We start from the raw sequence: 26,945 nt of genomic DNA on the forward strand, positions 1-26,945 counted from the left end.
CAAGGTCACACAGAACACATATGGCATGGCTAAGACAAGAAATAAGAATGAGAATAACCAACAACCTGTCAGAATAGGCGGTCTGGACCCAAGTGGGGGGTCAGGTTTGAGAGTGGTACAGTGACCCACAGGCTGAGCTAGAAGGGAAGTCACTGTGACAATGGGGCTTAGGGGCTCTGTGACAGTGTTGACCAAGGCATCTCAGGTATGTTTACTTTTTTTTTTAAATGTTAATTTATTTTGAGAGAGAGAGAGAGAGAGAGCATGTACATGCACGCTCAAGTGGGGGAGGGGCAGAGAGAGAAGGGGAGAGAGAATCCCAAGCAGGCTCTGTGCTGTCAGCACAGAGCCCAACGCAGGGCTCAAACTCACCAAACAGTGAGATCGTGACCCGAGCTGAAATCAAGAAACTGACTGAGCCACCCAGGCGCCCCGACTTTTCTACATAAATATCGCTACAGGCGATCTACCTACCAGTATTATCCCGGTGTTGCTGATGTGGAAACCAAGGCACAATTTAGGTAAAGTCCCCGAGGTCTCAAAGCCAGAAAGAGCAGAAGCAAGAATACAACCCAGGTCCGTTTGGCACCAAAGCCCGAGCTCGCTCTGTACAGCCCTGCTCATTCCCAGGCTGGAGACTGTTCTGCCACATATGGCCTCTCTTCCTCCCCGCAGACTCTGAGCCCAGGGTCCCTGAGAGCACACCATCACCCCAAACAACCGTCACCCATGCGCACACACACCCAGACCTGCTCTCTCCGGCCTGTCAGGGACCTGGTAAGGCAGGAAGATGGCTGAGTCCGTTAATGCCACCAAGCACAACACATATTTATGGCCCCAATTACAGGCTTCACCTTCCCCCGCCACCAAGGAGCAGAAATAGCGACAGAACAGTTGTGTGCAGTGGGGTCTGAGGCCTCTGTAGCAATAACTACAAGATTACAGGGATGTTAGCAAACCCGGGTGACGGCGGCTCTATTATAATGATAAATCTACAGCTTTATATAGAAATAATGAGACTGGGGTAGAAGGTGGGGGAGGGAAGGGCAGAGGGATTTCAGCCAATCGAAGTTCTAGGCCGAGGGAAACCGGCAAGCCGCTGGGAACGCCCAGGAGACCACCAGGGGCTCTTAGTCAAGCCAGGCAGGAGTGGGGGGCAGCAAGAGCGCGGGGAGGGGGGAGGGGACCCCTGTCTGGGGCTGGAGTGGATTTAATGAACTTCCACGATTTCCTTCCCCCTCTGAGCTCCTCGATTCAGTGGAACAGAAGAGGCCTCCAATGACTCTGGCACGTCCGGGTTGCCGGCTTCTCACTCTCCAGCCTGGCCAGGTGCGTGCAACCTCCATTGCTCCCAGGCTTCCCTCCAGAACAACGTGGGGGCGGTGAGGCAAATGTCCCTCGTGGCTTAAGACGTGCAATGAACCAAGAGCTAGATTCCCCAGAAGTACACCTCCCTTTCACTAGCCTGGGAACTTCTTATTTCAACGGTTGTGAGAAAACAGTAGGAATGTTCCAGGCTTTGCTACTTCACACCAACTTGGGCTGGAGCCAAAACGAGGGACACACCTGGTTCTACCTACCAGGGCTGAATGTGATACCCCAATGCAAGTGTAAGGACCAGCAAGGAGACAGCATTCACAGACTCACGCGACCTCAGAGCAGCCTCCTAAACCCCGATTCTCACAGTGCCTGTCCTCCCTAACCTGTGGGTCACTGACCCCCCACTTCAGTCCAGACCCTCTGATCCAACAGGTTAATCAACTTGCCGCTCCAGGCACAAACCGTCTCCCTGAACCATACCTCTGAAGGGCTGGACAGGCTGCCTCTGTCCCCACCAAGCCCGGCTCTAACCCAGTTTTCAAAATACTATTTGCCCTTCTCCAGGAAGCCTTCCCAGATTAACCATGCCCAATTCCCATTGCTTCTTCAAGAATGCTTTCTTGGTGTACCAGTATATAGTTTTGATGGAATTAACTAAACCACTGGTCATTCAACAAGAAAGTGCTGATTCTCACATTTGCAGAAAATGACACACTCAGCCCTGAGGAAAAATACAAGAGAAAGTCAAATGTGGGACAAAAGGTATTCCTGAGCCATGCGGAGGACTTTGCAAGACCGAATATGATTCGGGACATATCTAGAGGAGCAATTTTGGTAGGAGCAGAAGGACTCAGAGAACTTTGGAAGGGGAATTGGTCTGGGCCAGGCAGAGCAATGGGGAAAGGCCTGCTTGACAGTGGGAACCTTGTGAGCAAATGCAGGACGCAGGAATGTTAGCACGCGCAAGGGAGCAGCCTGCAGGGCAGAGGTGCTGCCAGAGTTCTGAGCAGAGCAGGGCCTGAACGCCGCTCTAGGAATGGAATCCAGCACGCAGGGGAGATGGGAGTCCCTGTGCTCATCTGTACCACCCCTACCACGCTGGCTGCAGGATTTCACATGCACTCAGCGCTCATTCACAGTGACTATGATTTGTGTCTCTCTGGCCCCCAAATAATTACAATTTCAGAGTCAGCTCCAAAAAACAGGTAAAAGCACCAAACTTCTTACTTCTTGCTTCCCTCTCCTCACCCTCCAGGAGATGAGCCTACTCTTGAACGCCGGCCCACGGGAGGGGCTGCAGATTGGAGGGCCCCAAGGGCCTCCTGTTGGCAGAACATCAGCCCAGACTGCAAGCAGGACAGGGTGTGTGAGTCCAGGCACCTTCAGAAACTCCCGCGCCCGGCCTCCCTGTGCTCCTGGTGACTATGCAAGCCCTTCTTCAATCAGATTAGATATACTTCCCCTCCCCATCTATCTTCATTCCTCCTTATCCGGGAAATATTCCCGGCCTGTCCCAACCCGCAGTTCCAACTTCACACAGAATACACTCTTCATTACTTAGCGTTACTAACTGCTGCAGGGACGTCTCTTGTCTCCATAATTCGATTGTACATTTCTGTGTGGGTCGAAGGGGCTGCCTTCGACCCCAGCCCCACTCACTCCCCAGTGCCTGGCACAGTGTTCTGCTTAGGAAGAGGACTGGAACAGTACTAACTGAGGATGATGAGGATGGTGACTATCTACCCAACACCTTTTGGATGATCTGCCATTTTCTTTCTTTCTTACTTTTTTTAAAAAATTTTTTCAACGTTCATTTATTTTTGAGAGACAGAGATAGAGCACGAGCAGGGGAGGGGCAGAGAGAGAGAAGGAGACACAGAATCCGAAGCAGGCTCCAGGCTCCGAGCTGTCAGCACGGAGCCCAATGCGGGGCTCGAACTCACGAACGGTGAGATCACGACCTGAGCTGAAGTCGGATGCTTAACCGACTGAGCCACCCAGGCGCCCAGTGATCTGCCATTTTCTAAAGCTGGGCCCGGAGGGCGGAGGGGATGGAATGAGGGCAAGGATAGCCACAGAGTTCTAGTGTCTAGGAAGTTAGCTTCCCTATGAGGAGTGGGCTTAAGGCAACAACTGTCCATTCCAGGCCCAGGTCTTGCACCATACCTGGAGCTAAAGTCCAGGAGAGGGAGCAACCAGGAGAGGGAAGTGGCTGCTTCCCCAGCCACTGGCCCTCACTCCTCCGTCTCTCGGAACCTCTGGGCCTCCACCTCAGCGTGGGAAGGACCACGCTGCTTTTCTCTACCTGTGCAGTCACCATAATGAAGCTGCTGCCTGATGAGACCACAAGGGAAGAGCTGCACCAGATGTAAACTTCATAGTGATTTATAGAGCAGAGCTCTTGGGCTCGCCGGCGCGCAGCTGCTGTTCTAGCTCGCCCCGTCTGCCCGCCCCGTCTGCCAGGCCCCGCTGCTGGTGCTGCTCTTGGGGATCTCATGAAAGCAAAGGTGGGGGACGCACTGGGGGATCAGAGTGATCTGGTCAGAGGCAGCACCAGCTGGGAGAACGGGGTGTCTCAGAGTCCTTCCCTAGGGCAGAAACGGTGCCCACCAAGCTTCGAACAAATCAACTTTCTTATACTTTTCCCATCAGAGCAGGGCAGATTTTCCTGGCCTCTCTCCTCATAAATTCAACACATAGAGATACTGAGAATTGGCGGTTCAAAGGGAGAGTCTGCAGACCGAGTAGGGTCATCCCTGTCCCTGAGAAACAGTGCTAGAAGTATCCTGGGAGACACTCAACCAGCTAGCACTCAAGACCCAGACGTAAGGCCATTGGTATCTGATGGGTACACTCAACCTGGCTCTTAGCTGCCTGGATGGGCTTAGAGAGAGGCACATCACCCACACTTGTGGGATCTACACTGGGTGGACCAAAGGGCTCTGGATATGCCCTCCTCATTCTCTGTGCCAAACTTGTCCTCCCTCTGAAAAGCCAGCTTGAGCCTCAGCTCCTTGGACTCTTCCCTGGTTAACTGCAGTTGATTGTGAATAGCTCGGCACCCCTGTCCTACGTGTGGACTTGGGTTCCCTTCCAGGCTGGCCTCCGCCATCACTCACACTGGCCCGGGCAGGCAATGCCTGAGAACAGGGGCTGTGTGGCAGTCACTAGTGTTGGTCACTAAGTTCTCCTCCTGGGCACTCAGTAGGACTTCTTTGCCCTGCCCTCCTGAGTTGCCGGGTGTCTCGCTTTGGCTAATGAAATGTGAGTAGAAGTCACATGGATCGCTTCGCCATGGAAGCTTTAAGAAATAGTGCATGGTTCGCCACCTCCTTTGCCCTGATATGGTACCTACGGGAGCACACCTCCAAACAGAGCCTCTGTCAGCCTGGACCCCTCAGTCACAAGGTAAAGCAGAAACCCAGCCGAGCCGCAGAGTGTAACCTGAACAGGAACTAAATCTTGGTTGCTTTAAGCTACCACATCCTAGGATTATTTGTTGCTGCAGCATAACGTCGTGCACCCCGATTAATATGCCCTGTTCCTGATTGCCTGTTCCAGGCTTCTCGTACACATGGATGCCCTTGGCAGATGCCGCTGTCTGATTCAGTCTAGAGACATGGCCCAGTCCTCACCCATGATCAGAGAGGTAGATAACCCTACGGGTGGTAGACCTAAGGCCTAGCAGGTAGAGGGAACCGCCCCAGAACGTGTAATCAGAAGCAATGGGCAAAAATTGTCTTCCCTGCCAACCCACGTGGGAGCTCAGCTGCCCTCACCCCACCCTGGGACGGAGTGCAAGACTTCCCCAGGGTGGGCTGAGCCACTGCTCAGTTTCCAGAGTCCCCGCTTCAATCCGGAAGGGCAAAGGCCCGCCTACCTCCAGGGGTGAGGGGGACGGGCACACACCCCACTCAACCCAGCACTAGGAATCCTCCAGAAGCCCAGGAGGCAAGGCTGTACTCACACTGGTGGCATACTGGATGTCCTTCCAGATGGAGGTTTCCCGGGACAGGTCGGAGGCCTCAAAGAGGTTGTCCAGGATGACCTCTCCGATCATGTCATGGCGGGAGAAACGGTCGAAGTCGAAGACGCTGAGATGCAGCTTGCGGTCTGCCAGCTCCTCATAGGGCACGGGGAAATGGAAGTTCTCGTCGAAGGTGGGGTTCAGGGTCTTGCGGTGCACCCGTGTCTGCAGCTTGCGTTTGCGATCAGGCAGGAGGTAGATCTTGACGTAGGGGTCAGAGCTGCCGCAAAAGTCCTTGGCGGGGAGGTCGAAGGCCCTGAGGATGCGCACGATCAGGGTCTCGCTCTCGTAGTCATAGCGCAGGCTGAAGTTGAGTTTCCCGCAGCTCTTGGCAGCCTCGGACTTGGCATCGTCCCCGTCCACCGATTTCTGCTTGTAGAGTTCGGGCTTGATGCGGCCAATGCTGGTGGGCTGCTCCGCCGCGGGGGGCAGCTCGTTGCCGTAGTCCACGCTGGACACGTGCATCTGCCGTGGCAGGTGGCGCTTGAAGGACGTGTGCCTGGCGGAGGGGGCAGAGATGGCGTGGTCAGGGCTCGGGGACGGGGGGGAAGGGCATGCAAGCCGACACCTCCCGCGGCCCTGGCTCATCCTACCCTTTGCAGGGGGCGGGGAGGGGCGGGCCTTTTCCTCCTGCTCGTAGACCCTTTCTCTCTCTGCACACACTTTGTGCCGGTGGCGGTGAGCGTCCCAAGTCTTAGCATGTGTGAGGTACTTGGAATGGGGCCTCGTATATCGTAAGCTCGATACACGCTGCCTTTTGCTGTTACTTTCTTTTCTCTTTTTCCTGCTTGCTGTTTTCTACGTTTCTTTCCTAGCAGATGTGACCCTGGTTCCCCCCTGACACCACGAGATCCCTTAGGAGAAGGACCATCCTTGCTTGCCCTGGTCCTTCGTCATCATCGCCACCGCTACCACTGCCACTGTAGTTAACATTTATTGGGCTTTGGAGCCGGACTGCACAGATTGGCTCTGTGAGTGTCTAGCCGTGTGACCTTGGTCAGGTCGTTTAACTTCTCTTTGCCACAAAATGAGGATAATAAAAGTAGCAATTGCGTAAGATTGCTGTGAGCACGAACTGGATTGACACATACAACAAGTACTTAGAACACAGCCAGGTGTAGAATAAGCCATCTATCGTCAGCTCTCATGATCACACGGATTCTTTCATCGGCCCCGCACTGTAACCTTATGCGTCCTTAGCCCTACCGTATAGTCGGGAAAAGTGAGGCTTAAGAAAGGTGGGCAACCTGCCCAAGGTCAGATGATAAACTCTGAAAATGTGACCCCCAGCACTTTCATTCCTGGACTCCCATCTGAAGACCAGGTCTCCTTCCCTTCGGCTGGTCGCCTGGGAGCCTGGGGAGACACTGCAGGGACCCGGGAGCCCACCAGAGCCCTAGATAAGTACAATGCCTCACACTACATGCACCACTTCTTTTAAAACTGTTACTGAATGTTGAAGAGGTGTTTGTCATTATGTGGTGGCGGTGGCTTTTTTTTTTGTTATTGTTCCGTTTTATTCTGTTTTCAGTTAAAGAATGCCGCGTATACAGCTGCTGTCTTGCAGGGGACTCTGTCGAAGGTCACAGAGGAATCCTCATTCTCAAAGTGTTAGGAACCTCTTGTCTCCTCTCCCATGCGCCGCAGACTCTGTGAGGCTTTGCTGGCATATCCCTAGACACACCATGAACTTTTATGCCTCTGGGCCTTTGCATTTTCTCTTCCCTCTGCCCGGCAATCTCGCCTTCGCTCCCAACACCCAGCACCCCCCACCCACACACGTCCCAGTGCACACCGCAGAGCACAGCTCCCTGCCTCAAAGGTTCCCCTTGCCTGCAGCCTTTCCCGGTGCCCACCCCCTAGTCGGTTACCCATCACAGAGCACATCCTCTGCTATAGTCTCCAGCCCAACCATAGGTGTTCTCATTTCCGGTCTCTGCACCCCACAGGCTGGAATCACATCAATGTACTGGATAAGAGAATGTGGAGGCGTGGAGGTTAGGGAAGGGAGACGTCCACCCTCACCTGGTAGACGATGCTGGCTCTGTGGTCTGTCGCTGCAGCCGCGTGTGACGCATGATGTGCTCCTTGACCGACATCTGCACCTCGGCCGGGATATCTGGGGACGTGTGGCTGATCTTCACGGCCGCCTCTAGGAAGCCCAGGCTGTTGGTGTCCTTCAGCTTGTCCGCCATGTTGCCTCTGGAGCTGGGGCTCTGGGGGGCCTCCGGGGGAGGGCTAGCAGAAGCGGGACTGGAGGCCTCCTTGTTCCTCCAAGGCATCCAGCACAGCTTCCAAAAGAGAAAGAGAAAAACTGCCACCAGGGCCACGCCACACACAATAACTACCACTGCGAGGAGGCTGACAGAGGTGCCTGGGCGCGGCATGAGCCAGGGCAGGGAGGGACAGAGACAGACAGAGGCGGCGGAGAAGCAGGAAGGGGCGGTTGGAGAAGGGGGCACACAGAAGGGACAAAGACGGAAGAAGAGAAAAGAATGGTCATGAGAAAGCTGCCAGCCGGGAGAGGCGGTTTTAGGGCTGACGCTCCACAGTCCACTTTGTGTAGTATCTGCAGCCTGGCGCCCACCTCGGTCTGACGCCCCCCAGCATTGCCCCCTCCCCCACCGCCAGCTTGGGGAGCACCTGCGCTGCCTCCCCTACTGCCTATTGGCATGTGCACGGGGAAGGGAAAGTAATTTAAATAGCAGCCTAAGCAAATGTGCAAATTCGTGAAGCGTTCACATTTGGATGCTGTTTGAATTTCTATTAGAGTTGTTACTATGGCCAGACTTATAGCGGAGTCGTTTTTGGTATACAGCTCTTTCCCTCAACAGGCTGTGCGGCCTTGGGGACCAGAGGCTCGGCCAACTCAATCTCTTCCCTTCCCCCACCCCCATCGAGCCCAGAGCAGGAGCTCAACAGTCGGGAGCTTGAAGCGAATCAGACGGAGCATAACCTCCTTGAGGCCGGGAGTGGGTCTCCCGTTCCTTCTGTACGCTCAACTGTGCACACAGTAGGCTCAATAAATACTTGGATTAAGTTGGAATTTGACCCACACGGTGTATTTCAAAGCTACATACAAGTGATTCCTGTAACTGTCTTTTCCCATCCCGTAGCTATTTGAGAGCTCTGCTGTAAAACTGGTAATTTGTTTAAGGTGATTTATTTATTTTGAGAGAGAGAGAGAGAGAGAGCACGGTAAGCAAGAGAAGGGCAGAGAGAGAGAAGAAGAGAGAGAATCCCAAGCAGGGATTCAGCCCGACGCAGGGCTCGAACTCACGAACTGTGAGATCATGACCTGAGCCGAAATCAAGAGTCCGACACTCAACCGACGGAGCCACCCAGGTGACCCTGTACAACTGGTAATGTTGAATGTCGTGGTTGGTTCTGAGGCAAGCGCTCACTGCGTTGCCCCCAGCCAACCCTGCCTCCAGAAGGATGCCCATCATCCCAGGAGAGCTGTGGGCGATGCCTCCCTCTGGAAGCAATGAAGAAGCAGATCTCTTACCCCTCCTTAAGGAATGACCTTTAGAGCCCAAGGTCTCTTCTCACTCTGACTAGAGAGCTCAGAAGGCTCTGAACCAGTGGCACACTTGGCAGGGTGTGCACACAGGTCATTTGTGAACTTGTGAACAAGCCAGCCGAGGAGTCTTGCGTGGCTTGCGTGGCAACTGAATAGTTGAGCAATTCCACCGCCATCATCATCGCATCAAATTTCTGGAAACTCTGGGGGAGGCCAGCTGGCTTGGTCACTAGACCCGTGCTCCTGGCTGGTGGCAACTGGCATTGCCTTTGGAGGGGCATGACCTTACCTGCACGGCCCCTGCAGGCTGGTGGGTTTGCAGGCTCTGGATTATCCTGGCCCAGTGGCCGAGCAATCTTAGGATTGAAGGTGAGAAATGGCCCTAGAAATACTGGAGCCAGGCTGGGCTCTTGCAGACAAGAGCAGTGGTCCAGAGAAGGGACTTGCCTGCGTTCACAGTTCAGACACACAGCCTGGACCAGGGTGCAGATGCCCACCGCCCAGCCTGGGGCTCTTCACACTGTCCCAGCCTGTCTGTCCCTGATTAAACTGTAGGCCATTGTAACTCTGCGTTCTTATATTTGTCTGACTCGTGGCCTAGCACAGAAACGCACGTGAGAATGAATGAGTGAGCGCAAGAATGAATGGCGCATAAAAGGGCTATAATGATCTCTCAACCAGCATTTACTGAGCAACCTGCATGTGTCAGGTGCTAAGCTAAGATTAGAGTACCGAGATGCCGAGTCCCTCCTGGGGTGGGGGTGGGGGGGGCATCCAGAGTACTCTCATGCACACAGGCACCAGGAAAAGCTGTCTCCCATCCAGAGGGACCTGGGAAGGAAGTGAGAACATCAGCTATCCTCTCTGGGGAGCTGGCACTGCCTCCTGACTCTCCAGATGCAGGGTACTGGCCTGAACCAACTACAACAGCCACCTACCCCAGGCCCCTGCACAGAGACATCAGGGCCTCTCCCCTGTCAGAGGAGCTGGGGTTAGTCCTCCACACAGAGACTGCCAGGGATCCAGAAAGCTGATTCTAAGTTAGCTTCTAAAGTAAAGGTTTCTAGTGTGTGTGTGTGAGTCACGGGGGTACAAGAGAAAAAATACCAGATTGTTCTAATATTTATTTATTTATTATCTTAAAACCAATAAATCACAACTGCAATATACAGGTTGATAGTAATAGAAATGATAGCATTTTATTATTGGATTTAGTTTTGAACATTACTATGTCCAAGGTACAAAGTGCTTTTTATGCATTTGCTCATTGAATAGTCTCCAGTGAAATAGGTGTAATTACTACTTTCATTTTGCAGATGAAGAAAGTGAGGCACAGAGGATTAGACTGCCCAGGGTCACACAGCTAGGAAGCCGTAGAATGGAGCTACAGCCCAGATGTGTAGGCAACATGGGAACAAATATACATTGGAGGCATTAAATGAAATAATTTGTGCTGTTACGAGTTCATTACCTAAATGGTTTGGAGACTGTTTCTTTAGGCCTTTATGGCCCTGGGGTTCACCAGGAAAGCTACCGCAGATCCTACGGGTCCTTATTCTGAGTATCCAGCCATCTCTAGACCCCTTCACACCTGTTCTCGGTTACAGCTGTTCTGGAGGCATTCTCTACAATATGAGTCACCTTAAAACAAAAAAAGGTATTTCTAGGGCTTTGCTTCCCTTTGATCGTACATCTTACTTGCTCTGGTAATAATTAGAATTTTAATGAGAAAGGGGGAGAAATGGGGGAATCCAGAGAGCATAGAGTGCATTTAAATGTTCAGCCTGACAAAAAACTGAATTCATAAATGAAAAGAGAGGTGGGGGAAGGGGGTGGGCCGAGGGAATCAGTTTTTCCTCGGTGTGGTTGCTATTTTGAATACTTGTGCACGTGACCCCCGCTGTAGTTCCCTCGGAGCTGTGATTAGGGCAGGCAGAGGTATGGATTATTGGGAATCAGCACCCAGCGCTCAATACCGGTTATGTAAGACCAAGAAGCCCTCCCTCTGCGTGGAGAAGCTCTTTCCAGGATGCCTTGCGGGCAGGACTGACTGCAGGAGAACCGGGTCCTGTTGCTGAGTGGATTCACCCTCACTGGCGATATGAGGTGGTTAGCAAGGCTGGTAAGAGCAGAATTAGGCCAGGGCAGGGAGTGACTGAACAGGATTTAGCCCCTGTAAAATCACTATATGTGGCCTTGAGCTCAGCCAGCCGACATATCCTGGTTGAAGGTCCACTGGGGCTGGGAGGCATAGTCTCCTGTATGGTCTAAGGACTGTGCCAAGGCCCAGATCAGCTATGATGTGTGCCTTCCTACCCCAGGCCTGCTGGGGTCAGGCCACCAGGACCTGTTGCTCTGTAGCAAATCGCAGGTGCACAAGTAGCCTTCAAAGCCTTTTTCCTACTCATCTTGTTTGAGCCTTGACACTGTGAGGCAGATGGCAACACAGTGTTTTGATGGCAACACAGCCGTCTTTTGAGTCCTGATCTGGTGTTCTTCATATTTCATAGCACTATCAGGCACTAGCTTCACGACCAGAGAGAGGAGGCAACCCTCCAGTAAGGGAGGAAGCCCTTACTATAGCACTGAAAATTAGAAAGTACTTCCTAAATCTTTGTATTCTTCCTCTCTCCCTCCTTCCTTCTTTATTTCCTCTTTAGCCTGGAGGGAAAGAATCACGGTCCTGGGGTCAGACTGGACTCATTCAATGTCCATCTCCACCGGCTTTAAACCAAGCCACTTAATCTCTCAATGAAGCCTCAATTTCCTCCTCTGCCATATGGGTATAATAATAGCATCTACCTCATAGGGTCATTGTGAAGTTTAAAAGAGATCAGGGGCGCCTGGGTGGCTCAGTCAGTTAAGCATCAACTTCGGCTCAGGTCATGATCTCACGGTTCATGGGTTCCAGCCCCTCGTCGGGCTCTGTACTGATAGCTCAGAGCCTGGAGCCTGGAGCCTGCTTCAGACTCTGTGTCTCCTGCTCTCTCTGCCCCTCCCCCACTCACACTCTCTCTCTCTCTCTCTCTCTCTAAAAATAAACATTAAAAAAAAGAGAGAGAGATCAAAAGTGCTGAGGACAGTGCCTGGAAAGTAGTAAAAAATATAATAAATATTAGCTTTTCTATTAGAATCACCTAATTCTGCCAAGTCTAGCTTTGAATATACCCTAGTTTGGAAAAGTTTCGTTGGCAGAACTGCATGAGGCATATTCTGCAAGTCACGAACGCTAATAGAGATAGCTTTATCCTTACAAACTAGGGACGATCTTACTAGCAGAAACAATATAAATATTTCATATATAGCTAGATCTCAAGACATAACATGTACTATATTAAAGATCTCACATCTCCAAGTCTTTCTGTCAATACCCATTTGCTTGCTATGTGTCCAGTTTCGTTGTTACTGTCCACAGGTGGGAGCTCCAAAGGAGTAAAAAGAAAGCCATGGAAGAAAAACCAGCAATTGCAAGAACATGCCATGCTTCTGCAAAGTTTTCTTGGAAATTTGGAAAAGGAAGTCTGGTCCATTACTCAACATTAGGTGTGAAACATCTTTATTCAGGTGTCAGAAGAATCCAGTATTCCATGGGCACCTGGTTTGGGAAATCTGACTGGCCAATTACCCAGCAGCCTCTGGGAGAGCAAGGAGCTGTGGAACTAGGCTTTGGAAACACACCTGGACCTGGCGTGGCACAGGTGCATGTGGCTTCTAACCATGGCAGGGAAGCTGACTTCACTGAGGGCTCAGACACTGGGCAGATAGCTTAGGTGAGTGCCAGCACCAGCATGACCACAGAGAGCATTCATCCACATTTCTAACTGTGTGACCCTGAGCAAGTTACTTAACTTTCTCCAAACTTTGGTTTCCTCTTTTATTTGATGGGGATTCTAATTATTCCTACTTTACAGAGTCATTAGGAAGATGAAATAAACTAAGACTTTGAGCATAGTTCCTGGTATATGGTAAATGCTCCCCGAATGTAAACTATTTTATTTCATGTTTTGCTTTTTGTTTTTCCATGCAGAATGAACCCAGAGCTGGGCCTGCGGAGACAGGGAAGGGGGACACCAGACCACAGGGCAAAGCATCTAAGACACCTCAGGCCCCTCTTCTCTCCAGAGAAGTTAAGATCTCCCTGAAGCCTATGAGGGCAGGAACTGCTTGTCACCTTAAGTGAGACTGTCCGGCAGGGGTAATGGCTCATGGCCGCCCTCTCTCCCTGGAAAATGCTGGGTTATTAATTAGCAACCCAGGGCTTGCTTATCTCTCCTCACTGACACTTCTTTCTCCAAAGACAGAGCCCTGGCGCCCCCTCCCCTTCTCTCCACACATAGTGTTAAGATTCATCAGCAGTTCTTATAACTTGCTATTGTTCCCATTTTTCTAATGGGTTTCCATGTCAGGAAAACCCATTTTGTAACAGTAACAGGCAGTTTTGCTAACAGACTGTAATTGAAAAGATAAACTGGGGAGAGGAAGTGAAAAGAAAGGACCCTTTTCTCTGCTTCCTCCAGAGCTGGAGAAAGCTGGCTTCAGAGCTTGGGGTTGCTGAAACCATTTGGTGTAAGGGCTGGCCTGTGCAGAGCAGAGGCTGCCTGGGCTGAGGGGGTCTCATTTAGACATAGAAAGAGACATAGACAAATACAACCCAGAGATCAAACAGCAAGAAATGCAGAGACCCAAGAGACTGGAAAGAATAGTGTCACGTCTGGGAATGGAAAAGACTCTCGGCAGAGCCATTAATATTAATTAATATTAGTAACCATTAATATTATTAATACATTAATATTAATAATTATTTGTTATTTATTTCTACATGGTTAGCACTGTGCCCCTTACATTCTCTCATTTAATCTTTACAGCCTCCCTAAGAAATGAGCATGCACCTCACAAAGATAAAGTAACTCAGTTTAGAGGTATTAACTAACTTATTCAAGGATACATCACATTAAGCAGAAGAACTGGGCTTTAAACCTGGGATTTTCTGATGCCAAAGTCCAAGCTTCTGAGCCAGGCCCCTGAAGGGACTGGGGGCTGAGTGGAAAGCTGGGCAGGGAAGCTGTGGGGGAGGGGGGCAAGCACTTCTTTGTTATAACCAGGAGAGTGTGGGAGGCATTCTCAACTATTTGGCCTGATCCTCTGTACCTCGGTAAAAACCCAGAGACGAGGATTATGAACAACGTCCTCACCCCCCATCTCTTCCTTCTTCCCTGGAAAGTATAGACACTACAGGTTACCTACCAGGCACCAGGCAAATAACCAGTGGCCCCTGGAAACACCTCATCCAGAGATGTAGCAAAGAAATACCTGACAGTGTGTGTGTGTGTGTGTGTGTGTGTGTGTGTGTTGCAGGAACAGGAGCTATTCTGTTCTAAGGCTTACAGACGTGGTCCATTAATAATAAACTCTTCCGTGGCTTGTAAATTTATTAGGAGAACCTGGTGTAATTAAAATTCAGGGTTAGGGGAGGGGGGAGCAGAGAACCTGTGCTTCCATTCCTTCTTTCAGAGATCCAGGCTGAACTACCGATGGGGATAATTAGCAGAGTCCAAACAGAGAAGGAATTAACGCTCCTGAAAAAGCTGTGATGAGGAGAGACAATGCTGGGCTAATTATGGCCGCACAAGCTTTATGACTGGGCACTGGCTTCCACCATCATTAGGGGATTCAGAGATAAATCGGAGGCTAATGCAGAGTGCTATAGCTAACAGAGCATTGGCATTAATTTAGCAATTATTAGTATTATTATTTTGGCAGATGGTAACTGTACCTTTTTGCTTGATTGGTCAGGGCTTGTGGCCCCTCTGAGATGTGTGGAGATCAAGGCTGGGGTGATTGGGGTGGGGACAGACAGAAAGCCAGAAAGAGTCTTTCCCTCTACCCAACCCCCCTCCTGTTTATACCTGCAAGTACTGAGAGGAGAGGTCTGCCTGGGTCCACATGGAGCAAGAAAAACAGATCAACAAAGAGAGAAGGGAAGGATGACACTGTCATATACCTAGAGCATCCACAGCTGGTAGTCCTGTTCACCTCCGCTTTCAAAGCCCTCTCAGATTAAAGTTCCTAAGTGTGACTCAGTCCTTCAGGGCTCAGAGACCTCTTTTCCTAAGCAGGACCAGCAGGGGTGCTGGCTAGCTCGGGCAGGACTTTCTCGTACCCTGCTTTTTGCACACTCCAGACAGCCTTCCACAGACCCTAAAGAAACCTGGCTAGATACAGATGGCTCAGTCTTAGCCCTAATTTTTTGCAGCCACATTATACCCCCAACTCTGTGGACATGGAGGACAGAGAACATGGTCAGAGGTAGAAGAAAACTTCTAGAACCGTAAATCCAAGCACTCTGCAACTCCTAGATACTTTCCCCTGGTTCTAGAATCTTAAAGCTCAAGACACTCCATAAAATCAGAACATTATCTCAAGGATGTACATTCTAAAGGATTGTACATTGCACCTTTCCTCAAAGAAGGCGAAATCCTCAGAATTTCTTCCTTCCAGCAAGAAGTGAGGGAGTAACTGATTATTTAGTTATAGAAACAGGACTTTCCTGTTTTGATTAAGTGCTATGCATTTAACCTCCCATCACAAGCAGGAGAAATAATAATATCTGTGCTGCAAAAGGCCAACTTAAAATCCAGGTAGCTGAGTCACATAACATCTCCGGTCATTAGAGAAATGAACAAACATTACATACATCTCATGGCCACACATAACCTAGAGAATAACCATTCCTGGCTGCCAGCCTGGAAGGGGCAGGGCAGCTCAGGATCTCCCATCAGGCCTCTGAATTTTTTGGAATACCTCTGAACCTCTGCTTATTACCTCAAATCCAGAACTCTCCCTACCCACACCCAACACTCTGCAATTTGGCCTGTGGAGCAAACTCATTCATCTCCACAAGGCAAATGGCATGAAGAAGGTAGGGAACTGCCTGTCAGTGTCCACTTGAGGCAGGGGTGGGGGTGTGTATTAAGGAAGAAAGCAGACACTTTGCCTTTAGAATTTTTAAAGAAAAATGGAACTTGCTTTTATCTGGGACAGTTTGTGTAGAGGTATTTCCAAGTCATGAAAGCTAAGGAGATCTGATTGAGATTTCCTGTGCAACTCCTAGCACGGACCATATACAGAGGGGGTCCCAGTAAATGACAGCAGAGCCCGAATCTCAATTGTTGACTCTCGGGGTGTTACTAGAGATCCCGTGAGCTAGAGACTTTGAGTGGGAGGATGGCAGGGGAAAACGTACAGAGGTAAAGAGAACTAGGCGTGCTCTAGTCACTTGCATTTTTCACTAAAATACAAATGAAAAGATCCAGCATTTCTCTGACTGTAGAATCTGGACTCAGGCAGTGGCTTTGGGATGCAGGGACTAAGCTAGGAAGTAGGATACCTGGGGGCCTGGTCCTGAGCTGAACAGCATCTCCCCAGACCCTGTGCTCACTTAAACCCCAAGAACTCAAAGCCACTCTCAACCATTTTCTTTTGCTATGACCAAGGGTCTCCTTCTGCCTCCTCCTTTCAGCCCCCTAACTTGGCCCCCCAGGGGCTTCCTGAGGCTTGTGACTCAGCAGCCAAAGTTAAAGTACCCCAGGGCTGACAAGTCAAGCTCGCTTTCTCAAGCAGCCTGCAGGGAAGCCACACTGATTCATCTGGGCCTGCTTGCTCACCTTCCTCAACCTTCTCTCACCCTCAGCCTGGCCACAGGTACCTGTCATTCCAGACTGTGGGGTTTCCCTCTGGAGTCAGAACACCAGAACACCTGCATCAGAATGTTTCACACACATACACCCTCCCCACAACGCACACTGCCCCCTGCCCTCTGTGGCATTTCTGCTCTGACCGACAGGAGAGGGGGGCAGCCTCCACGCCAGGTGGAACTCGACAGGTGTGTTCTCACCTTGAATGATCCCCTTTAGAGTTTGAGGGGTCAGAGCCAACATAGAGGGCCCCACTGGAAATGAATTATTGCAGGAAAGGAGGAAGGGACCTGGATAGGCAAGCAGGAAGAGACTCCCTAACTTGGGGAAAATTGTGTATCTGGGGGTATGGGGAGTTGGGTGGTGTAGATGATGGCACGAGAGAACCAAAATCTAATACTTGCTGGGCCTAATCCATTCGGAGATTCTTAAAGAGGGAGAATTACCTCTCCAACATCCATCCCTGTACCACCCTCTGAAAGTTCTTCTTTATGTCTAACCTCAGTCCCTTCTGCTGCAGTAATCAACCCATTGATCAAACACTGCCAAGGCCAGAGAGAGCGCTTGCGCGAGAGCAGCGCCCCCTACAACCCCCACAGGGCTGAGATGCGCCCAAGGCTGGGCACAACCCCCTCACACACACAATCCTCCCCTGGGCCACTACCCTCCATCTACTCCTTCTTTCCCTCAGCGGCCCTGTTGCTAACCTAGGACCTACCAAGAGCTCTGACCTTTAACCTCAACTGAAAACAGGGCCCTGAAAGCTGTAGCCTCGGGGAGCTTTCCCCACCTGTACCTGCTCCAGGAACCGCCGTTCCAGTCCCCGGCTTCTGGTCCCTTGAGACTCGCCTGGAGACGAAATTCCCGCCTCCCGCGGCCCCTTCCTCCCTTTCCCGCGCTGTTGGTGCGGAACCGCAGGGGCGACCCTCGCTTACCCCTAGGCCCAGCGCCACCGGGGTCAGAGTCCGGGGGACAAGGAGGGGTGGTGTCTGCGGAGCCAAAGGAATCCCGGCGCCACGGTCCCTGCAGGATCTCCCCACCCCCACTCTGCATCCTCTCGAGGCTTCGCACTGCCCCCCAGCCCCTCCCCTCCGGAGAGAGGACGACCGGGTGCTCCCTGCCGCCCAGGACCCTCCAGGCGTCGGCATCCGGACAAAGAAGCCCGGCTGCGGCGGGCGAGCGCGGCCGCACGGCGCTGGTGCGGCAAGTAAATACCCGGGCCGGCCGGCCGCCTATCCTCCCGCGGCTCCCGCCGCCAGGGCGCGACACGCCATTGCCGCTGTCGCGACTCCCGAGAGACCCCGCAGCCGCGCGCGCCGGGCCCGGGCCCCGCGGGGCTCGAGCTCCCGACTCACCGGCTCCGGCGAGCTCGCCTCGGCTCGGGCTCCCGCCTGGGCTCGGCGGCCGCCGGGGGCTGCGTCCAGCGCAGGGTCCGCGCGGTTCGGGCAGGAGGCGCCCGTTTGGCAAAGTCGGCGGGAGGCACCGGCTCGGTCGCGCACCGGCCCCGAGTCCGAGTGAGTCAGAGAGAGACCGAGGGAGCGAGTTATAGGGGCGAGGGTGGGGGAGGATGCCGAGACACCCTCCCCCACCCCGCCCCCCGTCCCCCCGCCCCCCCCTCCCCCCAGCGGAGACGCAGAAAGCCACTCGCAGCCGGAGAGACGTCCGGACACAAAGACCTCGTGCGGCTCGCAGACCTAAGTTTCTCCCTGAGACCAGGGGGCTCGGACGGGTTCCCCGAGAGAACAGACAAACGGACGCGCGGACCGACAGACGGACCTTGGGACCCTGACAACCCAAGAGACGAGTTGCTACTTCCTGGTCTCCTACTCGCTCCACAGACCCCTTCCCTGGCATACAGCCCGAGGGTGAGCGGAGAGACGCCAGGGAAACTGAGGCCCCCGAGGGGCACGGCGCCCGAGGAGCGCGGCTTTGCGCTGGAGTCCTGTAGAGTCACACGGGAGGGAGCTCAGGGATCCTCTGCCTCCCAGGTCCCCTTCACGTCTCTCCGCTTGCCCTGTGGGCGGTGGAACGGGGCACAGGCTGAGGCTCATTCCGAATCCAGGATCCTGAGCTGGAGTTCTCTGTCTAGATTAAGGGGCTCCCAGTGCCGGGGCTCTGGGGGCAGAGGATGGTCAGGGCGAGAACCCAGGAAGAGAGGGGGGCTCGGGGTTCCCGTTACCTGTGTCGGCCGCGCTCGGACTCCTCTCTGGAGGCTGTAGCTCGAAGCTCCGACAAGTCTCCACGTCCAGCCCGAGAGGGGGCGGCCGGGCCCGGCACAGAGAAGCCAGGACCGCGAGCGCCGCCTGGCACCGAGGCCCCCCGGTCCCCCACACCCCGCTCATGCCCGGGACACCCCGGCTCTCCAAGCAGCCGCCTGAACCCGTGCTGCCGCTGGACTGGGGCGGGGCAAGGCGGCCCCAAGAAGACCCTCCCCGCAGCGGCCCCCTGCGGCTCCGTTCAGCTTTTAATCATTTCCCCGCAGGGTCTCCGCCCCTCACGTGGTATCCCGCGGCAGCTGGCAAGTCTGGCGCCTCACGGCCGCCCCCTCCACACCCGGGGACAGGTCTGAGTCCCCGCGGGTTCGAGGCAGGGGAGCCCGGTTGTCCAGCACCCTGGAGGGTGGAACCTGGGATCTGACCCCACACGTACTGCCTGGTGTGACCTTGGGCCTCTCTGAGCCTCAATTTCCCACTCTGTAAAAGGGGTATAATGATAACGAGTGCAGCACAGGCTGCCTGGGAATACAAAGATAGTGTTTGCGAAAGCACTGGGTAAATTGCCACATGCCACACAAGTGGCAACGAAATAGATAAGCCCATTAACGGAAAGATGGGTGACCTGGCTGGGGGCGGGAGAACCTCGGTCAAGGTTCCTAACGGGAGAAGTTAGTCAGATTGGTCCCAGGTCCTCAGCTTTGGAGGCAGAAGACCCCAAGACTGCGGGGCTATTCGAACTGCAGAAAGACTTTCTGAGCCCCGCAATCCTGCGGTCCACGGTACCCGCACGTTGCTATGGCAACGGGAGGCAGCGGCCGTCTCTCTCCATGGCAACGGGAGGGGAAAGTTTCTGGCAAATAGGAATGGGGGGCATTTCAAGAGAGCGCTCTGTTCCCGCCAGACCCACCTCCCCGCAGCTGTGGAACACCACCGGAGATAATGTATCTTACTATGAAGCATAACAAGGGCCAGAAAGACGGAAAACAAAACGGGAGGGTTGAGGCTAGACTTAAGGCAGAATCCCCTTCCAGGAACTATGGCGTGAGGTCCAGGAGCAGGTTGGCCGAGGGGTTCCGAGGCACCGCACTCAGCCGGGTGCGGCCCTGCGGGGGCCCTGTCACGAAAATCTTGCGTCCTCGGCGTGTCGGCGGATGGGCCCCTTCCTGTGTGCGGCTCACCCGAAGCTCCAGCTTCCCCGGAGCTGGGAAGGAAACTTTAGCTGGAACCTCCGGAAGCCGCGGGCCTGGTGTGTACCGGGTGGCGGACGGGGGAGGAGGGTCTTTCCTCCTAATTAGCACGCTAATTGGAAGTGGCTAGGGCGGTGACTCACGTTCCAGAGGGAGGAGATTCGGAACCCTAGCTCCTGGTGGTCTCCACATGCGCCATCTGCGCCAGCCGTGCTAGCGGGCCCTTGGACTTGAGAGTCCCCGGTAGCTACAGAGCGCCAAGCAGAGGCCTGCGAGGACGTAGGCTGGACCAGGCGGTTTTTGCTTTGGAAAAGCGCTCCTTGGCTCTGTCCACGGTGCTGAAGACCCAGTTGCTGCAATCGTAGCGTGGGCACAGCGTTAGGGAGGTGGGGAGGGATGGACAACGGTGGCGGGTTCAGACCTTTCACCCTGATCTCAGGAGCCTACGATAGGAGAGGGCTAGAAACTGAGGCCAGGGGGACTGAGCAGGCTTGATCCCGGAGACACTATGCAATCCAGGCCGCCTTCCTGAAGGAGGTGCTCGGTTGCTGTTCCAAGAACAGGTGAGGCTGTGGAGTCCCCATTTGCTTCCCAGTGGTTCTGGAACCCACCTGAGGAGCCCAGAAGCCCTGTCATCTTCCTCTCCACCTCCCAATGCAGAGCTTAGTTCCTGGGAGGCCCCTTGTTACATGATCACTAGCAGTTTCCGAGGCAGCAGTTTTGTGTTTGTGTAAAATACAAATGGAGAAGAACTGCTCTCTACCCATGTTTATGGCAACTCTGCCACTCCGCGGGCGATTTCTCCCTCCCCCTCCTGAGTTCTTGGGGAAATTCACAGAACAAAGCGCCTTGTTTTGCCTTTGCAGAGAATGAAAAAGCACAGGACCTTCCAAGGGCCCAGGCCTGTGATGCAGGGAAATCAATATTTTGCTTTACAACGAGTGGGGGAATTTACATCTAAACTGAAGGCAAAGGAGCCTGTTTGGAGCAGAGCAGGTGGCAGGAGCCGAGAATTAGCAGATAATTTCTCATTGTTCCCGGATTCAGCCTCCACACTAGGCAAATTGTTCTGCATCCTCTCTGGCACCCCAGCAGCAGCTCTGGACCTGGCATTTCTCAACAGAACAGGGAGGAGTTTCTGCTCTGACAGGGCTGGGGGAAGGGGCTGGGGCTCTCAGGTCAGTCAATAACTATTGAATTTGCAGTGCGTGAATCTGTGTGTACAAAAGGGACAGAAATGAGACAGACAGAGAGAAACAGAGACACAGAGACAAGAGAAAGAGAGGCAGAGGTTGAGACATATAGAAACAAATATAGGAGATACAGGGAGAGATACAGAGAACAGAGAAAGAGGGATGGAGGGACAGATATGCTTATGAGGGCATACTCATTCAGAAAGAGAGATAAAAGAGAAACATAATTTTTTCTTATATTAAGAAAAACCCCTGCCTTAGTTGTCTTCTTCATGCTCTCTCTCTCTTTGCCCCTAACAAGTTAATGCTGATACCTGTGATCACATAACCAGCCACAAACCAACCAACCAACCAAACAAACAAAAAACATGTAAAGATGGGAACTTTTCCTCTCTAAAACCCCTTTCCCTGACAAGCCCACTCCCACAGGCAAAGACCAAATTCAGACTCCCAGGGTGCCACTCAGACGTAAAGAGGGAAGGAAGTAGAAAGAAGTAGAATTGTTACCCCTCAATTCTGTCTTTCAGAGAAAGACCATCTGAGTTTCGATTTAGGGGTGGGTGGAGAGAAGGACGGGCAGAGACAGCACGGCATAGTGGCAAACAAGGGCACTGGGTTGGGCACTGGGAAGCTGGTTCCAGAACTGGTGCACTAAACCAGCCAGAGGGCAGTCACGTCCCTTCTCAGGGTGTCAGTTTCATTATTTGTCAGATGATGAAGCTAGATGAAGAGCTCTCGGAGGCTCCTTCCAGCAACAACATTCTAGGATTTTACATGAAGGGAAAGGAAGAGGCTGAGGGGGGAAAGGAAAAAGGGACAGAAGAGCAGTTTTTCTGGCTCTAAAGAAGACGGTGTCCAGACTCACTTTGGGCTTCTCCTCCCCCAGTGCGCTCATCTCATCTGCAACTGTGGCCGGAGCATTCTGAGTCTGCCGCACACACCTCCCCGACTGCTCAGAAGCAGGAAGGGGGACTGGAGGAGGGATGGAAAGCGGAATGGGAGGAGGTTTGAGGCAGAAACTAGCAGCCTTCCACTCCTATGCCCTCCTCTCCTCAGAAATAGCCAAAGTACACGTGCCCTGCCCCCACCCCAAGTCTCTCAGGCAGTGGTGTGACTGCCTTTGGACAGGTCCCCACGCTGCTCTGAGCAGTAAAAGCCTGCTGAGTTGTGCTACAAATAAAATATATTAAAACAAAATAACAATTTCTAAAAAAAAAAAGAAAAATTAAACCTCGGTAGGAAATTGCTAATGCCGTAGGCGAGAAGAATGGGCTCCTTTGACATGAGCCGATGTGTCACATTGTCTTTCCATCTCAATGCAATTTCTAAATAGGGAGCCCTTTCCCCATCCCCTCCTCCTCTCCAAGCCCCCAGCAGAGATGTAAAGGGAGCAGCCTGACGTTCATAGCCCATTGTCTGACGTCCAGGGAGAGACTGAGAGAGATAGATACAAATGTACTCACTGCTTTGTCAAGTGGATTGGAGCCAAGGGGGCTCTGACCCAGCCATGAGGGGCCCGTCTCCTCTCCCCACCTCCCCCATCTCCTGCCTAGCCAGGCATATGGACACTCTGAGCAAGGGTTCTGAATTTACTCTAAGAAAACAGATTATCACCTGAACCCGTTCTACTGCTGGTGGAGAATTAAGTTGATGCCCTATATTGGGGACTGGGAACACTTTACACTACAATTTAAAACAAACAGTGCTATGGAATCCCTATGGGGTTTCTGTCAGGACAGCCTTATCAGTATTTCCAGCAGATGTCACCCCCTGCCCCCATCCTTCACACCAACATAGCCAATTCTAGCCGAAGCGGGGTGCCTTCTGCAAACCATGCCATTCCAAGCCATCAGAAGAATTTTCAGGAATTTCTGAAAAAGACACAGAAGACATTGCAAAGCCCTGCACATGTGCCCAGGTATTTTTGAGAGTCCAGTCTTGCTTTTCTAAGAAAGGTCTGTGACAATTCAAACCTCCTGAGCCAAGCAGGGGTACAATTGCCTCTTTCTTATTCCTTCCCCATCTCAGAGGTCTCATCTTTGTTCCATGCTCTCTGTTCAAGCATAGTGTTCCTGATCAGACTTGGGAAGACTGGACAGGACTAGTTGCATCCAGCAGGCTGGGCCTGGGGGAAGCAGAGGCAAGTTCAAGGTCAAAAGGCAACATCATCCCGGAAAGTTTTAGAGCTGTACCTAAGTAACCATGGTGTGTCCAAGGCTTTCCCTGTACTACTTGAGACATGAGAATAATTGGAAGAGAAGAGCCAGAAGGGAAGCCAGGTGTGCTCCTCTTCAGACTGACCTTGTGTAGAAGAAAGAGCACAGGTTTTGGAGTCAGAGACCTGTGTTCAAATCCTGGCTCTATCACTGACCAAGTGTCACACCTTAGGTGCTGTACTGTAGCAATCCAAACCTCAACTTCCTCATCTGTAAAATGGGACATATAAGGCCTGCTTTATACTGCACAAGGGTTATATGAGTTAAGTTAACCACCTAATATACTGCGACTGATTCATGGCAGGTGTCAAAACAAATGACAGTTCTTGTCCTCTCCCTCTCTCTGTCTCTCAGGTCACAGAAGGACATCCATGAGGCACACTGTCCAGAGGTTAACCCATATTCTTCCCTTGAACAAGTCCCTGAACACTGCCAAAAAGGAATTGATTCATTTACTCTTATAACAATCCCGAGAGGCAGAATGGGTGGATGCTCAAAGTCCATTTGGCATGTGGGGAAATTAAGTGACTGGTCCCTGGTCACACATGCAAGGAGGCAGCAGAGAGATAGAATCCAGGCCTTCTGATTCCTGGTTAGTACCACTGCTTTGTACTGGGGAGGGTAGGCATAATTTTTTCTTCTTCTACAAAAAAAAAAAAAAAAAAAAAAAGGTTATAATACTTTTAAATTGACTTTATAATAAATAAAAAGTATTTGGAAATAAATTACAAAGCAGTGAAAAATTTACTCTCGTGTCTCTCTGCAAAGCTCTTGGCCCTCTGACCTGAGCCACCCCAGCTGCACATGGGGCCCCATGGCTGCTCTGGAGGGCAGATCACATCACTGATAAAACACAGGGCTGGGGCCAGGCAGCTTCATGGCTTGGGACATGTTTGGCTACTTCCCTCTTGACAGAGAGCTGCTCAGAAGGCAGCTCAGGGAGCCTCTGCTGTGTCTGGATTGTGTTCCGTGGTCAGAGTCCAGCTTCCAGGAAACAGCCAAGCCAGGACCCCAAATACTAGAATTCTCCCCAAGGAGCCTGGAGAGGGCTTGCCGCTTCAGGGCTCTGGCTGCTGCTCTAATGAAAAGAAACCAAATAAAATGCCCAAACGAATTAAAACAACAATTCCAATAGGGCTCTGTCAGGACTAGGAAGTCTTAATCCTTGATTTCAGTAGTGGGCAAGCAGGAAGAATCAACAGAACATATATTCGGGTCAGTGGCCTGCAGCCCTCAGTGGAATTGAGGGGCTGGAAGCCTCTAGAGAGAAAAAATTTGTTCCCCCAATTTTAGCCTCTGTCTGTCCTATACAACAAAAATCCTTTTCCATCCTGGTCACCAAGATATAATTATCTCCATCTCTGCTGTTTATGAGAGGTACAGTAAGTGGTTTGAATGAGTCAGCCCCCCAACCTTTATTAATACTCCCATACGTTTGTAAGACGTGTTATGCTTTACACAGCACTCTCATATTTGCTATCTCACTTCATACAATAACCTTGAGAACTGGATATTCTTCTCCTAACTTGGGTGGTGAGGCCTCAGAGAGGCTACAAATAACTCTCTTGGGGTTATAGCTAGCAAGCGGCAGAGCCAGAATTTGAGCCTGTCATTTTCACATCGTTCATTCATGGAGCATTTACTGGTCCTGTGCAGACCCGGGTCCACACCAGGCACCTGAGACACAGCCCTGTGTGATTTCCCTCCCGCACTGGCCTTCAAGTCATGCGCTGTGCAGAGCCCTCAATACACAGGCCTGTCCTGGGGGAGTGCACATAATCAGCCGTGGAGAGAGGCCACGCGTGGAATTGGTCTCAAATGAGTTCTTTGACCTCTTTGCTGCAGTTGCCCACACCTACATCGACTGTGAAATTCTCTTCTGTGACATGAGTCTCCATGGATTTCCCTCCCTTCCTGATTCTTTCACTCTCTCCCCTGCCCCCTCCCCACCTTCCCATTTTCTTGCAGGTTCAGCTCTCGTCCCTTCTTTCTTCTGTCTCTTCATATACTCCCTGAGTGATCTTAGCCACTCCGAGGGCTTCAAACACTAAATAATGCCAATACTAAGAGTAGCACTGCTAAACATTTACTGAGCACACACTCTGTTCCAGGACCTCCCTGCTTGCTTCATAGGGACTATATCATTTACTTCTCACAACGACTCTGATTACTATCTGCAGTCTACAGGTACCAAGTGACAGAGCTGAATGTGAACCCAGGAAGTCCAGAGCCCAGACCCTCAGCACTCCAGATTCTGTCTCTCTGTGGTTCTACACATGCATTTTTAATTCTCGTTCAAACACCTTTACCCCAGACCTCCTAAATCCCCTGTGTCCAAGGCAGAATTCATATTTTCCCTCACGAACCTGCTTTACCTCCTTAAAGGAAGACAAAACTAAACCAAACTAAACTAAAAAAATCTCAGATCCCTCCTTGACTCTTCCCTCTCCCTTATCCCCCTTATCAGTGTGGCACTGAATCCTCCTGTTTTTATCTCTAAAATGTTTGAACCCCTGACCTCCCCACCCATGTCACTGCCCTAGTCAACCACTTGACATTCCTCTTCTGGATCATGATGGTTGCCTTACACGATAATATGATTATGTCATCCTCTCATTTAAAATCCTTTGTAGACTTCTGGGGCCTTCAGGGTGAGGTTGACTTTCTCGAGCATGGCATTCAAGGCCCTTCCAGACCTGGCCTCTGTCCACCTATCTGGCCTCCTCTTCCACACACTCCTGGTGTCCTCAGGCTGCCTGTGCTGTGCTCACAGAGTGATAACTCCCATCTCTTACCCTCACATCCCACCCAAACTTTCATGTTCCTGCAATTCCTCTTGTCTTCCACCCGTGCTCTCTCTAGATTCTGGAACTTTGCAATTGCTGTGCCCTGAACACCTTTCCTCTTTTCCTCACTCCACTGGTTCTTATAGGACACTATAAAGCCTAGAGGTTAAGAGTGTGGGCTTTGGAGTTAGGTTGTCTGGGTTCAAATCTGAGATCTGCCATGTAGTAGCTGAGTGATAGTGGACAAGTTACTAAACCTCTCTGTGCCTTAGTTTTCTTGTCCATAAATGAGATGGTAATAGAAATACCACTCTCATCAGCTTCCTCAGAGGTTTAAATGAGTTGATTACACAAAGCACTCAGAAAACTCCTGTCCTAACCTTCAAAGCTGTCTTAGATGTCCCTCTTCTTATTAGCTCATTGCATGCAATGCTTACCTTTGTCACAGAGTTTTGCAACAGCACACTGTTGACTGTTACTAGACTGGGCTCCGTATTTTATTCGTCTTTATGTCCTCAGTGCTTCATATCTAACGCACCTTCAGTGAGTGTCCACCGCTTTGAAGGGAGGTCAATGTGTGAACATAACATAGTACAAAGTATCGGAATCTGAACACTAGAGGAATCGGAGTTGAGTTAAATGGGTCAAGTCAGAGAAGGCTTCCTGGGGGAGTAGAGTTTTGAGATTTTAGGCAGGTGAGACTGCAAGGAATTGAAGAACACAGGAACAGCCTGTGATAAGACTTGGGGACAAAAAAAATCTGCAGTTTTCAGAAAGGGGAGT

The 26,945-nt window shown here is 51.7% G+C and overlaps 1 protein-coding gene and 1 long non-coding RNA gene across 11 annotated transcripts in view; one reads left to right on the forward strand and one right to left on the reverse strand.

The window, feature by feature from the left end:
- The window catches only part of LOC109502540, a 112,205-nt gene extending 111,041 nt beyond the window's left edge, over positions 1-1,164 (forward strand). For both annotated transcript variants that reach the window (XR_006582886.1, XR_006582887.1), the window contains exon 4: positions 676-1,164. This is a non-coding gene — a long non-coding RNA (uncharacterized LOC109502540). The remainder of the gene's footprint in view (positions 1-675) is intronic.
- The window catches only part of SYT6 (synaptotagmin 6), a 60,320-nt gene extending 41,331 nt beyond the window's left edge, over positions 1-18,989 (reverse strand). For 3 of the 9 annotated variants that reach the window (XM_019837656.3, XM_019837655.3, XM_019837658.3), the window contains exons 1-3: positions 18,744-18,987; positions 7,373-7,721; positions 5,288-5,846 (exon numbers count right to left, since the gene is read on the reverse strand). In XM_019837656.3, coding sequence (XP_019693215.1) covers positions 5,288-5,846; positions 7,373-7,721; positions 18,744-18,906 — 1,071 coding nt within the window. In that variant the 5' untranslated portion in view covers positions 18,907-18,987. Of the gene's footprint in view, positions 1-5,287; positions 5,847-7,372; positions 7,722-17,919; positions 18,032-18,743 lie in introns of those variants that run through there. The other 6 variants (XR_002161199.3, XR_002161198.3, XM_019837657.3 and 3 more) reach the window with 5 other exon arrangements.
- Between the last annotated feature and the right edge of the window lie 7,956 nt (positions 18,990-26,945).

The sequence above is a fragment of the Felis catus genome, chromosome C1 (assembly GCF_018350175.1).
Source record: "Felis catus isolate Fca126 chromosome C1, F.catus_Fca126_mat1.0, whole genome shotgun sequence".
NCBI classification, from domain to species: domain Eukaryota; kingdom Metazoa; phylum Chordata; class Mammalia; order Carnivora; family Felidae; genus Felis; species Felis catus.